Here is a 15,954-nt window from a genome sequence, read left to right as displayed (position 1 = left end):
AGTTTACAGTTATATATAACTGAAAATGCTGGGGAAAATGAAATGTTAATGAATTCTAAAAGACTGTGTGAGGGTCAGCACAGCAGTTTAGAAAAATTAGAAGAATTAGACCATTAGTATTGTCTTATGGATCCAGGATTTTCTGTTCCTTTTTATTTTTCACTGCGGTTTTTTTTGTGTGTCTCAGTTTGAGTAATTTCTATTAATTTATCTGTAATATTACTGACTTATTTCTTCAGGTGTGTCCATCTGTTAATAATGTTATCAATATTAATTTTCATCTGTGGTATTTTCCCCCTAGGATTTCCATATGCTTTTCTTATAAGGTTTCTGTTTTTCTAATGAAATTCTCCAAATATTCATGCATGTTGTCTGCCTTTTTCATTAGATCTTTTATCCTGTTAATCATAGATATTATAAAACTTATTTCTTAGAGTTCTAGCTCTTGGGTCATCTCTGGGCTCTGTTTTGTTGACTTGTTTTCTTTTTAATTTTCATTTATTTATTTTTAATTCGAGGATAATTGCTTTACAATGTTGTATTTGTTTATGCTATATAACAACATAAATCAGCTATAAGTATACGTATATCTCCCCCCCACCACCACCCTTGAGCCTCCCTTTTATTGACTTCTTTATCATTTGACATATTTATTTTTGCAATTTTGGGTGTCTTATAATGTTTGAATGAACACTGGACATTGTGTATTGTGAAACAGTAAAGGCAGAGTTAAGTAGTACTTATGTTAAGAAACAGGCATGTCTCCCTTTCTGTCAGACTGTTAACATGGAGGGTGACATCAATCCAGTTGGTAATTAAGCTCATTTTGGGTGTTTAGTTTCCACAGTCACTATTAACTTCAGGTTCCTTTAGCTTTGGTTTGCCAGTGTCTTTGTTTTGTGTGGGGTGAGGTTTGGGGAAGATTTTCCTCAATATTTCTGCTCCATCCTCTGGTTTTATCAGTCCTCTCTTTGCTATGCCATGAGGTGAGGGATAGCTCTATGCTCCATAGTCAATTGCTGTTGTTTATTATTTGGTTGTAGGATTGTGTTGGGTATAGAAGCATAGCTCTTGATTTTCTTGTACAGCTTCATTCTCAAACTCTGTGTGCCTGAGTCTCAGAAGTGGGTTTTTCCCTAATGTTTCTACCTCCGTCTCCATGATAGCCAAATTTTACTTTTGAACTGGAGGTTGTCTTAGGTGCAGTGGAGTTTTCCAGCCCCTTCCCCAGCATTTTCAGAAATCTGCTTAATATTGGTGCAGGGATTTGCTCTCAAGGTTTTCACCTCCTTCTTTTTTTCCTAGGAGCAGGTAACTTTTGCTTCTAGTCTTTTTGCAGAAACAGTGAGTCCTTGCCTGAGCTTTTGGAGCAACAAAATTTCTTGCCTTATCTCAGAGGCAGACAGGATTTGTTTCTTCCTTTTCTCTTGTAGCTTGTGCTGTTTGCTTTGTGTAAAAGAAGAGTCTAGTGAGTGAAGTCGCTCAGTCGTATCTGACTCTTTACAACCCCATGGACTGTAGCCTACACCACTTCTCCATCCATGGGATTTTCCAAGCAAGAGTACTGGAATGGGTTGCCATTTCCTTCTCCAGAGGAGTGTGCAGATTTCTGAGCTGTTCTCTCTGCTTCACACCTGCACCACTGAGTGAGGCTCTTTGGTTCTCTGCTGTATCTCCAGTTGTCCTGACTTCCCAAAGGAAGCCCATAGAAAAGAACTCTCTGGAGTTCCTAATTTTTCTAAACTGCTGTGCTGACCCTCACACAGTCTTTTAGAATTCATTAACATTTCATCTGCTTTCTTCTTACCAATATTTTTGATATTCATCTCTTTTTTCTTTGCCAGTGTTGAAATATTTTGTGAGCTGAACCTCGCCTCAGAGAGCTTTGTCACTCTCTAGAATTCATGTCATCTGTTTGCTTTACAATCTCAGATCTCTGATGGGTTTGAGAAAAGTTATGATTTCTTACATTGTCTGAGTCATTGTTATATTTCTACATTCTAAGGAAGAGCTGAACACTCTTTACTTTTTAAAAAATACACTGTTCTTGCATCTTGTTTTTTTTTTTTTCAATTACATGGGGTTTCGGTTACAACTTAGAGCTTGTTCCGCATCAAGATGTAACTGGCATGTGCTTCATTCTTTGTTATATTTGATTATTATATATTGTTCAAAGTAATACTCATATATGTATAACAAATCAAGACTTAGTCAAGATTAATGATATAAAGACTCAAGATTTATAATAAACCATGCTGTCCTGCCCTGGGACTGCCCATTTCTGTTACCTTTTTTATAGAGGCAACCACTTACTACCAGTTTTAGCTGTTCTGTTATTTTGTACTGTTAATAACTTACACTGCAGTTTCTTGATTTTTTTTCTTTTTAGATGTTATCTGGGTTCCTGCTTTGAAAACCAAAGAGTTAGTTTTCTTACTCAACATGTATAGTTTTCTGTGTCTCTCTAACTTATCCCTGTTACCCTCTGCCAAGTTAACGCTTCATGTACTGTTTAGTTTCTTTGTTTTTTCTTTTTTGGAGTTCTTTATCTTCCTCTTTTGTGTTGGATTATTTGTTTGATAGATCTGCTGAAGACCCAGTGTTTTGGTTCTTCTCTTCACGATTTCCCTGTTAATTCCTTTTGCCTCTCTCTTGTTGAGTTGCCTGCTTTCTGGACAGTTTCCTTGTTCTTAATTTATTTTCTTGTGTTGATGGAGTACACATTTTCATCGTTTCCTGATAGAGAATGCATGAGTAATATAGTTTTTTGAGACCTTGTAGTTCTGATATATCTTTCTATTTCCCCCGCACTTAATTGGTAGTTTTTCTGAGAGATAATTCTAAATAGGAAATATTTTTTCCACAGTTTTGAAGGCATTGTACCAATGTTTTCTACCTCTCAGCATTACTGTTGAAATTCCAAAGTCTTCAGATTCTTTAGCCAATTTATGAAACTTTTACATTTCCTCTCCCTCGTGATGCTTTTCTCACATCTTTTCTCGGAAGTTCTGAAATTTCTTGAGCGACTGACTGGATTTGTGTATTCTTTGATAAATTGTTTTTGGGTGTTTGGGTTTTAATCCGAAAATTCGTGTACTTTAAAAGTGAAGAAACTTATATTTTTTCTCTGATGATTTCTTTCCTTCCATTTTTGCTGTTGGTTCTTTCTAGGATACCTGTTAGTCTAAGGAATGATTTTTTGCTTCTTTCTTTCTTCCTTTGTTTCTTTTCTGTTTCTCTTTTTGTTCTGTTTACTGGAGATTTTTTCAGTTTTGTCTTCCAGTCCTTCTCTGAAATATTTTCCTTTGGATACTGTATTTTTTATTTCCCAGAGCTATTCTTCATTCTCAGAATATTCCTTTTATAACCTCTTGTTCTTGTTTAATGGGTATAATACTTATGTCTCTCTGAGAGCTTTTTTTATTTTAATGACTTTTGAGGTTTTATTCTGTTCCCTGTGTTATGCTCACCATTCCTTGTGGATTGGGAGACTGATTATTGTCTTTAGAGGCCCAGTGATAAAGGGAGCTGGGGATCTTATCTTCCAGGATGTAACTTTGGAATCCATCTCTCTTTTCAGTGTGGTGTATAGATCCATCCCATCCTCAGCTGTACCTGGTGTCCAGAGTCTCTTTGTTTTAGTCCTTTCTGAAGAGGCAACATTTTAGGAAATTTGTCTCCTTGGGGTCACAGAAGTGACCTGAAAGTTTCATAACATTTGAAAGACTTCCAAACAATCTTCCTATTTTCATACTCTTCCAGGATTCATCTTTAGAAGTACCAGGTGTGCTTCTGATTCCTGAGGCTTTCTGGGGTCCTGAAGCACAAATCTGTTTACTCTTTGTAAGCTCTTTGTTAGCTTCTAGCTCTGCAGGTGAGGTTTCAGCCGGCCCACACCTGCTAAGTTAGTTATAATTAATCTACTCTCCATGTTACAAATTTTGACTTTTCTCTTCTCTTGATTCCTTTCATATTCAGGGGAGGCTAGGGGCAGAGGGAAGGAGAGAGAGTTTATGGATTATTGGATTATCAATTTAGAGTTGTTTGGGGAGAGAGAAGAGATTACTCTTAATGTTTACTCTGTCATGTTAAAGCAAAAACCTTAGAAAAGCAGTTTCATTAGAGTGTTGAGATAGAAATCAGAGAGCAGCAGGCTTGGGATTCAGTTGATGAAAAATCAGGCTTAGGGAATAAAACAATATTTAAATAACTTTGGTTATTAGTGGAAGGAGAGAAAAGGAGGAATGAAGTGCTAAATATATTATTACCAACTTCAACTGAGCCCTCAAATGCCTGAGGATCTGTATTCTTCTAATCGTTGAGCTCTTTCTTTCCTAGACTTTTTGCTTACTGTGTACACTTTCCTTAGATTTATAACCTCCCTCCCTCCCGCAGCGCCCCCCTCTCTCTATGATCCTGTCTTGTGCTTCACAGAGAACATGTGTGTGGGAGTCTCGTCAGGCCTTCCCATCCATGTGTATCTGCATTTACACACGTTACCTTCTCTTCCACCCTTTCACAGTTGCAAGCTATTTGCTAGAAATGTAGTTTGTGTTTGGAGAAGGCAATGGCACCCCACACCAGTACTCCTGCCTGGAAAATCCCACGGACGGGAAGCCTGGTGGGCCGCAGTCCATGGGGTCGCTAAGAGTCGGACACGACTGAGCGACTTCACTTTCATGCATTGGAGAAGGAAATGGCAACCCACTCCACTGTTCTTGCCTGGAGAATCCCAGGGACGGCAGAGCCTGGTGGGCTGCCGTCTATGGGGTCACAGAGTCGGACACGACTGAAGTGACTTAGCAGCAGCAGCAGCATAATATAAAATACCGATTATAAAAATAAGTATGTCTCTCCCACCCCGAAGTACTTTATATCAATAATACCAGCTCCACAAAAAGAGAACATAACCAGTTAATGTCACTTATAATTTGATTAAAATACTACTTTAGAGTCTGAGCTCAGAGTGTATTTTTTTTTTAATTAAAATTTTTAATTAAATTTTTTAATTTTTTTAAATTTTATTTTTAAACTTTACAATATTGTATTAGTTTTGCCAGATATCGAAATGAATCCGCCACAGGTATACACGTGTTCCCCATCCTGAACCCTCCTCCCTCCTCAGAGTGTATTTTACACTAAATGTTGACCAAAACATCTGGAAAAGCCAGGATATTCCAGATTTTGCTTCGAGTTAGGGTTTAGTTTTCAGTTTTTTGTACCTGTCATTAGCAGTATTCAGTGACCCTTATCATGGTGTTTCCAGAACAGACATAATAATATTTCTATCATTAATTTAACTTCAGAAGTGATAAAAAATCTCTTTTAGTTACTTTAGCACTTGCGATGATTATTGTTTACTGTTTGAAAACAAATTATTTACTTCTTCACCACCTTGATAGTGCCCATGTTATACATAATATATATACTAAATATTATGCTAAATACAGGGCTTTCTTGATGATGTAAATTATAAATTTAAATAGATAAAATCAGGAGGCATAAGAAACAGATATGAATGTAGAAAAGGGATAGATGTTATAGTTCTTGTTAGTAATTCTTGTGTCCGTGGTCCTGGGGTCAGCAGTGGAGAGGATGAACAGAATAACCTGTACCCTTTTTTTATTAATTAGGATTAACTTTTTTTTTGAATTTACATTTCTTTCCTGAATTTAAACAATCGGTTTAATTTTTCAGACAGGGGAAAACAAAGGATGGAGTGGTCCAAAGGCTGGGTTTCCTGAACCAACAAATAACAGTAAGTTTCTACGTTTATATTAGCTACACTTGGTGTTCGTCAGTGGTTCCATGACATGTCCCTCACTGGGAATTTACTGGGTCTGAGATGCTATGCTAAGTGTTTTGAAGGATGCAGGAAGTTGTGGTGTTTGCTTTCCTGCAACTGACAGAAGACACAGCAACTTATATCTTTAACATGGTTAAGTCATTGCAGACAGAAAACCATTTTATCCATAAAGTGATGATGTTGTTTTTTTTAAAGTTGTTTTTATTGTGACATTATCACAGTAGAAAAGAATCAAGAAAGAGAAACAGTTATCTACCAGTCCAATGTAACCCAGCATTAACTGTATTCACAGTTCTACTTTTTTAGGTACACACACAGATACTTTAACATAATTAGAATATAGACAAAAATTTGTAGTGTGTTCTCATTTAACACTGTAGTACACATTTTTTAGGTTGTGCTGAGTCATTAGAATTTTTGGTATTTTATTAAAGTTACTAATTGAAATATCAGAAATGTAAGGATAAAATTGCTCACAATTTTATTCCAAATAATAGTATATCATCATCTAAAAATCCACTTCATTTCTGAAGTGGGAGAAGGGAGCTATGGTGATAGCTCCCTTCCTGGAGTGAATCCTCTAACTAAATACTTCTAAGTAGTTAATGGGAAGATGAAAGGGTCTTCCTGAGTCTTTGGGACCTTGATTGTTTTCAGCTCAAAATAATCTACATGTCACAGAGAAACATTTTAGGATGGCAGGCAAATTTTGCTCACCTAAGATAATTCCCAGTGTTTGGAGCATCCTCCTGGTTGCTAGATAGTATGCTGCCTGATTCATGAATCATCGAATAAAGCCAATTCGCTCTTCAAAAACATTTTAAAAGAATAAAAATAAAAATCCACTTCAGGTATTTCTGTTTTCAAAGGTACATGATCAAGCTGTTACACATTGAAAGTGTAGACATTTTTAACTTCCTCCCCGCCTCCCCAAAAGCATCTGTTTTCACTGAAGTGACCATTTAACTGTAAATCAATAAAATGAAACAGCCAGCCAGTGAAGACCCTGACAAAGTGAAGTCCCCAGTAAAGTTGGATCTCTCTCATCTCTAACCCCAGTTCTCTTCCTGATAACCTTCAGAAGCAGAACTAGCTTAAATATGTAAATTGTTGTCACGAAGAGTATATTCTTTCATATTAGTAGCTCATCTTTTGATGTATAATGAAATTTGTGACAATTCTTAGCAGAGCCTGCTTATGAGAATTGAATTCTTGGATTATCAAAACTAGCCTCTTGAAAAAACTGTTTCAGTGAGGCAGTGGTATTCATGAATTATTTTCTGGGAATAATTTCAATAATTCAGTATGAGTCTGGGCCTTTTGTCTGTGTATGTAAGGATGTTGAATGTGATAGGCTCAGCACATTGCCCGAAGGAAAAATGGAATCAGTTCAGGATTCTCAGAGAGTTTTTAGTTCCTTTGTTGTTTGAATATAGAGGATTGAATTTACTTGGGCTTCCCTGGTGGCTTAGACAGTAAAGAATCTGCCTGCAGTGTGGGAGACCTGGGTTCGATCCCTGGGTTGGGAAGATCCCCTGGAGGAGGGCTTGGCAACCCACTCCAGTATTCTTGCCTGGAGAATCCCATGAACAGAGGAGCCTAGCGGGCTACAGTCCATGGGGTTGCAAAGAGTTGGACATGACTGAGTGACTAAGCACAGCATATAGTTATTTGGTCAAGGAATGTGAGAAACATTCAGTTGATTTCAGTTTTATGTAAAGTACTTAGCACAGGAGCTATTTCTTAGCAAATACATAATGAATGTTAGTTTTCTTCCATGCCTTCTTCCCCCCCACCCCTGTTTTTTTAATAAAAATTCTATAAATTTGTGTAGGCTTGCCAAAAATGTCATTCTTAAACTTCTTATCTCTCAGATTTTTCTGCATGTACACGTGACCAAAGAATATGTATGGTTTGTATTTGAATGATTACTTTTGACATTAGATTTTTTTTCAGAGAACATAAACATTACATATTTAAATATGGAAGTCAGATAGTTGTTAATTTGGTAGTTTTAACATGAAAGCACATTATAGGTGACCTGAAGCCTCCATCACTAAACAGTGGTATTTTGACCCTCATCTTTATGTCTGTTGATTTTTTTTTTTTTTTTTAACTTTCTGAGGGATTTGGAGCTCCTTTGCAATTAGGGGAAGAAATATCACAAAAAGGCCAGGGAGTTTCACTGATGAGAAATGTATAAGAATGTCTAAAAGATTTGCTTTAAACATAATGTTGGAAATGATAAGCTGTTTGAAGCATCCTTAAAATTTAACCAAATGTTAGCACTTTAGGACTTTCTCTGGTCTCCAGTAGTTCAAAATCTGAAAGAAGAATGCTCCCTGGCCCCTTCCCAATATTGTGGAGGTGAGAAAGCTGATACAGAGGTTCTCTGAGTGGGCCCTGCCCAGGTTACCACAGACAGCGAGGGCAGTCCAGCTCTGACAGTCAACTGTCTCTCTTCTCCTGAGAGAAGTGTAGTGAAACCCCTGGGTTCTGTGTAGTGGAACCCCTGAGTCCTCTGGAGCCAGCTTCTAGCTACTTTAAATACAAGAAAAAGTAGATCACTATGATGACTCCATCACCTAAAAAGTAATTTAAATTCACATAGTATGATAGCTTTTAGGTTAAAGTCTCTTCTACTTAATCAGTTCCTTAAGTTTGAAATTCTGCCCTAGGTGTTTCCTGTCCTGTGGACAATATGTGTCTTAGTGTTTTGCAGGCAGAAGTTAGAGCAGGGGTTGCTCAGGATGGCACGTGAGGGGCAGACAAGAGTTTGAGACTGCCTGAGCTGCCTGCCTCACTGCCCGCCTCACTGCCTGCCTCACTGCCATATTGTATGACCTTGAGCAACTCAGTTTATATCTTGCTGTTCAATGTGCTCTGTTACGAGTTACACATATCAGTTTATAATGTTAAGTGTCTTTGATTTTCTAAACTGGACTAATAACCCTTGAATAACATCTAAAAAGGTAACATTACTTTGTAAACAACAAAATGTCATAAAGTGACTCTCTTCATTGTTTTCTTGGCTAAACTTTACTTCACAAATTGTAGTTAAAAGGAACAAAATTTTAACCACTCATGTGGATAAATACTATGAAATTAACTTGAAGCTATAGTATACAAAAATTAAGAGAATGCAGAATTGTAAAGGGTGAAGAAGACAATTTTAGCCTGCTGCAGTTAGCACCCAACTGTCTGCTGCTGCTGCTGCTGCTAAGTCACTTCAGTCGTGTCTGACTCTGAGACCCCATAGATGGCAGCCCACCAGGCTCCCCCATCCTTGGGATTCTCCAGGCAAGAACACTGGAGTGGGTTGCCATTTCCTTCTCCAATGCATGAAAGTGAAAAGTGAAAGTGAAGTCGCTCAGTCGTGTCTGACTCTATCGACCCCATGGACTGCAGCCTACCAGGCTCCTCCGTCCACGGGATTTTCCAGGCAAGTGTATTGGAGTGGGGTGCCATTGCCTTCTCCGGCGCCTAACTGTAGGTAGACAAAAAAAAGTTAATGTACATGTGCATTTAATATTTGAAGTGGGAGATATTTTTTTTAAAAGATTACAGTCATAAGAAACTGCTAACAAGTACAGCTAAGAAATAGTTTAAATGGTTTTGCAAGTGATTGTGATTGCATAGCCGGGTTCCTGGCTTGATTGGCTGCAGATTTAAAATATGGACCTAATTTTTACATCCTTCCCAGGCTTTCTTCATTGTCCTGAGTTGCAGAACGTAGACCATTCTAAGTGTATTTTCACCTTGTGAATCACTGTCATAGTCATGTCAAAGTGTAAGAACACATAATTCTGTAATGTGAGGTTTGTGTTAAATTTAGCATGGGGGCAATTTTATGCTTGGCATGCACATAAAAAGCTAGATTTTTACAGATGAATGACTAGCAAGTTTTTTAAAAGATCATGTGTTTTAAAGACTTACTGATGGCTCATGGAAAATTTTGTAAAATACTTAGATACAGTTCAGTTGATAAAATCTTTTTTTTAAATTCACATCCCATGTTTCTTATTAATACAGGATTTTACTTAAAAGCAGGTTCATTGTTTCTTAAAGGTAAACTCCAGCTTAATTCAGAATTGGACTCAGCTCAAAGGTATTCACTGGTATGTGCCGAATCCACCCACTAAAACATTATTTGGAGGCATTTTTCACATAAATATTTTTCCGTTAACCTTTTAAAAAGTTTTATTTAGCCCCTGTGAAATATGCTGACTCTTCTAGGTTCATTAGAGATGACCCAAGACAAATACTTTTGGGATGGGAAAGAATTCTTATTAACCTTTGCAGTATTGAAGTTGACTTACCAAAATTTTGTCACTTTTGTGTTATGCTTAAGACACTTCACTCATGTCCATTTCTGTGCCTGCCAGGCTCCTCTGTCCATGGGATTCTCCAGGCAAGAATATACAGTTCCCTTTGGGGCCTTCCATAATAGAAGCTTCTTTGTAATGAGACAGTTAAATTACTTGGAGCCAAAACGATTTAAATATAAAGCCAAGTGATTCAACTTAATTATTTACTTGAACATAAATACTGTGTTGGAAATCTAAGAGTATAGCTTACTTGTGGCAATCTTATTTCTTTATTCTTCTTCCAGTTTTATTGTTATAATTGACATATAACACTGTATAACTCTAAGGTGTACAGCATAATGATTGACTTGCCTCATGAAATGGTCATCACAGTAAGTAATGTTGGTGACTGCTTTCTAGTCGTGGTGTGCAGGCTTCTCATTGCGGTGGCTTATCTTGTTTGTGGAGCATGGGCTCTAGAGCACAGGCTCAGTAGTTGTGGCACACGGGCTTTGTTGCCCCATGGCCTGTGAGATCTTCCTGGACCAGAAATAGAACCCATGTCTTCTGTATTTGCAGGCAGATTCTTAACCACGAAGGAAGTCTCAATTCATTGGTATTTCGATCAGGGGTATGAGAGAGTGTTAAACTTATCTGTTTAAGGCATACCAGTTGAGTTAATAATCAAATGCCTATTTATTTAAGGAAAAATAACCTGAAACTGGAAGGAAAGTCTTTAATCAGATTAACACAGTATATTTTTCTGAAATATTCTCAAGAAAGATCGAATGAATTTAAATTTTCGTGATTTAAAAAACTTGCTTGACTTACATTTTTACATGCAAAACAATTTCAGATACATGTTTTTTGAAAAAAGGAAACCATATGCACAATTTAAGGCTGCATCCCTTGATTACAGGATGACAGTGTTCTTAAGCATAAGAGCAGAGAATGAAATCATAAGAAAGGTATGGATTTAGATATATGAAAACCAAAAATGAATTCAAGGAACAACATAAGAAGGTAAAAAGTCAAATGATAGAAGGCATAACTTGCATCCTATATAGCCACAGGTAAAAATACACAAAGGACACTTAGAGATTGATAAACTGGTGGCTCAGTAGTAAAGAATCTGCCTTCAATGCAGGGGACACTGGTTCAGTCCCTGGGTCAGGAAGATCCTCTGGAGGAGAGAGTGGCAACCCACTCCGGTATTCTTGCCTGGGAAAGCCCGTGGACAGAGGAACCTGGCAGGCTGCAGTCCACAGAGTCGCAAAAGAGCTGGACACACCTAGCTGCTGAACAGCAATAGAAAAATGCCCAAAGAACTTAGGGAGCCATTTAAAAAGAACAGAAATTAAATAATGAAATTGTTCAGCAATCAGGAAAGTCCAGTTTAGAAGTAAATGTTCCATAATTTCTGATCCATATAATTGACGAGAGTTAAAAAATGATTATTCCAACCATTGAAGCAACAAGCACTCACCAGCTGTTAGAGGATCGTGAATTAGCTGTGCCTTTCTGAAGAAGTAAGAATACAAAGCTTAGGCCCACTTTTTCTTATAACTTAACTAAAAGATATGGAAAAATATAAGAGAATTTTTTTCTGTAATAAACATACCCTGGTTTATAATCAGAAAAAAAATTGAAGTATATTTATAACACTCACAGATGTACAAACTTTGGCCTGAATTGCACAATCTGTTTGAATTTAAACAAATGATATATATACTAAATAGCTAGGGAGGTAGTTATCTGAATACCTAAGGCTCTCCACTTGAGCCTTTTATGACTTTTTTTTTAAGAAGAGAAAATGAGTAGTTTTCTAAAGTTTGAATGCAATTTCAGTTTCTGAAATGTGTTTTGGAAATGTGAAATATGTGCTCTGTATTCTCAGAGGCCTATGGGGATCAAAGGTGTTTGGAACTAGGATTTTTCCAACTGAAAAAGAGCAGAGCAGTGACACACAGATGAAAGTCTCCCAGACTGAAAGTTGAGGTATTAAGAACTACAGTGTTGATTTTCTCTGTTATCAGAGAAACTCTACAATAAACATAGGAGAAAATAAGAGTAGTAAGTACTCATTCATCAGCATGTCTAGAAAGATGGAGGTTTATAAACTCCCAGATAATATATTGTAATTTTCCAAGAGATGTTAAACTGTGTGTTATTTTTAAAGAAAAAATATAGGTAATGCTTGCTATATAGTAAATTTAACACAAATAAGTTATGACACATGATAATAAACACTTGAGATTCCTACCACTCCATTTGAGACCCCCAATGTTGCCAGTGTCGTTACCTTCTTTCACGTCTCTTGGCTGGCTTGCCTTTTCCCACGTGAGGTCACTGCTCGCTCTGGATCTTACATATAGTCCTCCCAACTTGTTAAGTATGTGTCTTTAACAGTATTTGTTTAGTTTGCTTTTTTAAACTTTAGGGAAAAAATGACATTATGTTGTATACTTTCTGGAACTTTGTTTTCCCACTTCAAATTGTGATTTAAGACTTTGGTTAACATATGGTTATTCCATCCACTGTGCCACTGTGCGCATATTCTGTAATTGATTTATCCTCCTGTTAAGCCACTGAGGTTATTTGCAAGATTCTGTTATTATAAACAGCATCACTGTAAACATTTTTGACCATGTCTCCTGGTACACTTGTGTAAGAGTTTCTGGGAACACACCTTGGAGTGGTATCTGTGTATAACTGGGTATGTGTAAATTCAGATTTACAGGAAACACTGGTTGTTTTATAGAAGAAGAACTGGAGTGCCCTTCAAAATATCTAGTAGAAATAGAAACATTTTAAACTCACTTTTATACCTTTGACTTCATTTTGATGATGTTTTAGTTGGATTAGTTCAAATTTAGTTCAAATTCTATTCTATCATTGTTAGTCTCTCAGTTGTGTGCTACTCTTTGCAACCCCATGGACTGTAGCCCGCCAGACTCCTCTGTCCATGGAATTCTCCAGGCAAGAATACTAGAGTGGGTACCCATTCCCTTCTCCAGGGGATCTTCCCAACCCAGGGATTGAACCTGGGTCTCCTGCATTGCAGGTGGATTCTTTACCATCTGAGCCACCAGGGAAGCTGTACTATGTAAGAGTAAAATAATTAAGACTATATCATTAATCTTATTTATTTTACTCTTCTATTGTTACTTAGTCTTTTGAATGGATAAAAATTTTAAGTGCAAAAAAGGTCAGAAATCTCCCTTTTGTCCTCTTTGGCGCAATTTCCACCCTGTCTCTCAAACAAGTAACTTTGGATTAGTTTCTTATATATTACTCCAGAATCTTTTTATACATATAGAAGCAAATTCAAATATGGATAAAATAATACATACCTTTATTTAATATGTTTTCTAGACACACTCTTCTACAATTTTCTTTTCATTCAGTGATATGTCCCAAAGATCCTTCCAAATTGATTATATGTAGGACTTTAGTCTTATTGAACTAGTTTTGAACTGACGGGCATTGGGATTGTTTACTTCCCAGGCATCTCAGTGGTAAAGAATCTGCCTGCCCAGCAAGCAACTTAGGTTCGATCCCTGGGTTGGGAAGATCACCTGGAGAAGGGACCAGTTACACACTCCAGTATTCTGGCATGGAGAATTCCATGGACTATATAGTCCAGTGACCAGGGAAATTGCTCAGTCGTGTCTGACTCTTTGCGATCCCATGGACTGTAGCCTACTAGGCTCCTCCATTCATGGAATTTTTCCAGGCAAGAGTACTGGAGTGGGTTGTCATTTCCTTCTCCAGGGGATTTTCCCAACCCAGGGATCGAACCCAAGTCTGCCACGTTGCAGGGAGGTGCTTTCAGTTCAGTTCAGTTCAGTCGCTCAGTTGTGTCCGACTCTGCGACCCCATGAACTGCAGCACGCCAGGCCTCCCTGTCCATCACCAACTCCCGGAGTCCACCCAAACCCATGTCCATTGAGTTGGTGATGCCATCCAACCATCTCATCTTCTGTCATCCCCTTCTCCTTCTGTCCTCAATCTTTCCCAGCAGCAGGGTCTTTTCAAATGATTCAGCTCTTCACATCAGGTGGCCAAAGTATTGGAGTTTTAGCTTCAACGTCAGTCCTTCCAGTGAACATCCAGGACTGATCTCCTTTAGGATGGACTGGTTGGATCTCCTTGCAGTCCAAGGGACTCTCAAGAGTCTTCTCCAACACTACAGTTCAAAAGCATCAATTCTTCAGCGCTCAGCTTTCTTTATAGTACAACTCTCACATCCATACACGACCACTGGAAAAACCATAGCCTTAACTAGAAGGACCTTTGTTGGCAAAGTAATGTCTCTGCTTTTCAATATGCTGTCTAGGTTGGTCATAACTTTCCTTCCAGGGAGTAAGCGTCTTTTAATTTCATGGCTGCAATCACCATCTGCAGTGATTTACTGTCTGAGCTACCAGGGAAGCCCACTGTATAGTCCATTGGGTCGCAAAGAGTTGTACACGATTGAGTGACTTTCACTTCACTGTATTTTTATATCATAAATAATCCTGTTGCATAAAACCTCATACCCACATCCATTTACATGTTTGCTAGTGTTTTGGATAAATTCTCACAAGTGGAAATAGTAAGTCAAAGAATACATGCACTTATAATTTTGATAAACATCGCCAGATTATGCTCAATAGAGATTTCCCTGTTTACATTCCTACCAGCAGTGTATGGGATTTCCTGTTTCCCCACAGCTTCAGTAAGCATGTGCTCTCAAACTTCTGGATACTTGCCAATCTGATAGCTGAACTATGTTATTCAGCGTAGTTTTATTTTGCATTTCTCCCATTGAGAGTAGGATTGAGTATATCTTTTGTACATTTATGAGCCATTTCGACACTTTTTTTTGTTTCTAAACTAGTTTATGTCAGTGATATGGTTATATCTGTTGCTCATTTTAAAATTAGTTTGTTGGTCTTTTTTTCCCCCTTACTTGAAAAGAGCATGTGTGTGTGCCTTTATGATATGAATTGCCAATATTTTTCTTGGTCTCTTTATTTATGGTGGAATTTTCTTTTAAATTTTGGTTTTCTTTTTAATGTATTTGAATGGCCTTTATTTTATGATCTTTTATAGCATTTGTAATCTTAGCATAGTTAATAATGCCTGCTCCATTCTGAGATTATAAAAAATTCTTTAATTGCCTTCTGGAAATTCTGTAGTTTTTTTTTTTTTCTCTTTTTTGTCCTTAAATCTTTGATACCTCTGGGATTTATGCTAAAAGTATGGATTCAGCTTTCATCCCCGTTGCATTGACATGACTGTTGTATACTAAGATTCTTGTGTGTATGTGGTTTTATTCTGCACTTTCTGTTGTCTTCTGTTCATTTGACCATGGTGTATGTGCATGTTCTCAGTTGTGGCCGACTCTTTGCGACCCCATTAACTATATAGTCAGCCAGGCTCCTCTGCCTGTGGGATAGTCCAGGCATATCCTGAATACTGGAGTCCAAGAACCCATAGTCCAAGAATACTGGAGTGGGTTGCCATTTCTTTCTCCAGAGGATCTTCCCAACCCAGGGACAAACTCATATCTTCTGCATTGGCAGGCGGATTCTTTACCACTGAACCTCCTGGAAAGCCCTCATTTATCTATGCACCAGTTTTAATCATTATTTTAATATGAGTAAACTTAACTCCATTACTCTTGCCTGGAAAATCCCATGGACGGAACAGCCTGGTAGGCTGCAGTCCATGGGGTCACGAAGAGTCGGACACGACTGAGTGACTTCACTTTCACTTTTCACTTTCATGCATTGGAGAAGGAAATGGCAACCCACTCCAGTGTTCTTGCCTGGAGAGTCCCAGGGACAGGGGAGC

At 37.8% G+C, this 15,954-nt stretch overlaps 1 protein-coding gene across 18 annotated transcripts in view; it reads left to right on the top strand.

Annotated features, from left to right (window-relative positions):
* STAU2 (staufen double-stranded RNA binding protein 2) overlaps positions 1-15,954 on the top strand; it is a 306,987-nt gene that overhangs the window by 132,994 nt on the left and 158,039 nt on the right. For all 18 annotated transcript variants that reach the window (XM_061439006.1, XM_061439002.1, XM_061439009.1 and 15 more), the window contains one exon: positions 5,698-5,758. In XM_061439006.1, the coding sequence (XP_061294990.1) occupies positions 5,698-5,758 (61 nt within the window). The remainder of the gene's footprint in view (positions 1-5,697; positions 5,759-15,954) is intronic.

Source organism: Bos javanicus, chromosome 14, assembly GCF_032452875.1.
Source record: "Bos javanicus breed banteng chromosome 14, ARS-OSU_banteng_1.0, whole genome shotgun sequence".
NCBI lineage: Eukaryota > Metazoa > Chordata > Mammalia > Artiodactyla > Bovidae > Bos > Bos javanicus.
Note: the sequence above shows the minus strand (reverse complement) of the source record. Positions and strands in the feature narration are given on the sequence as shown.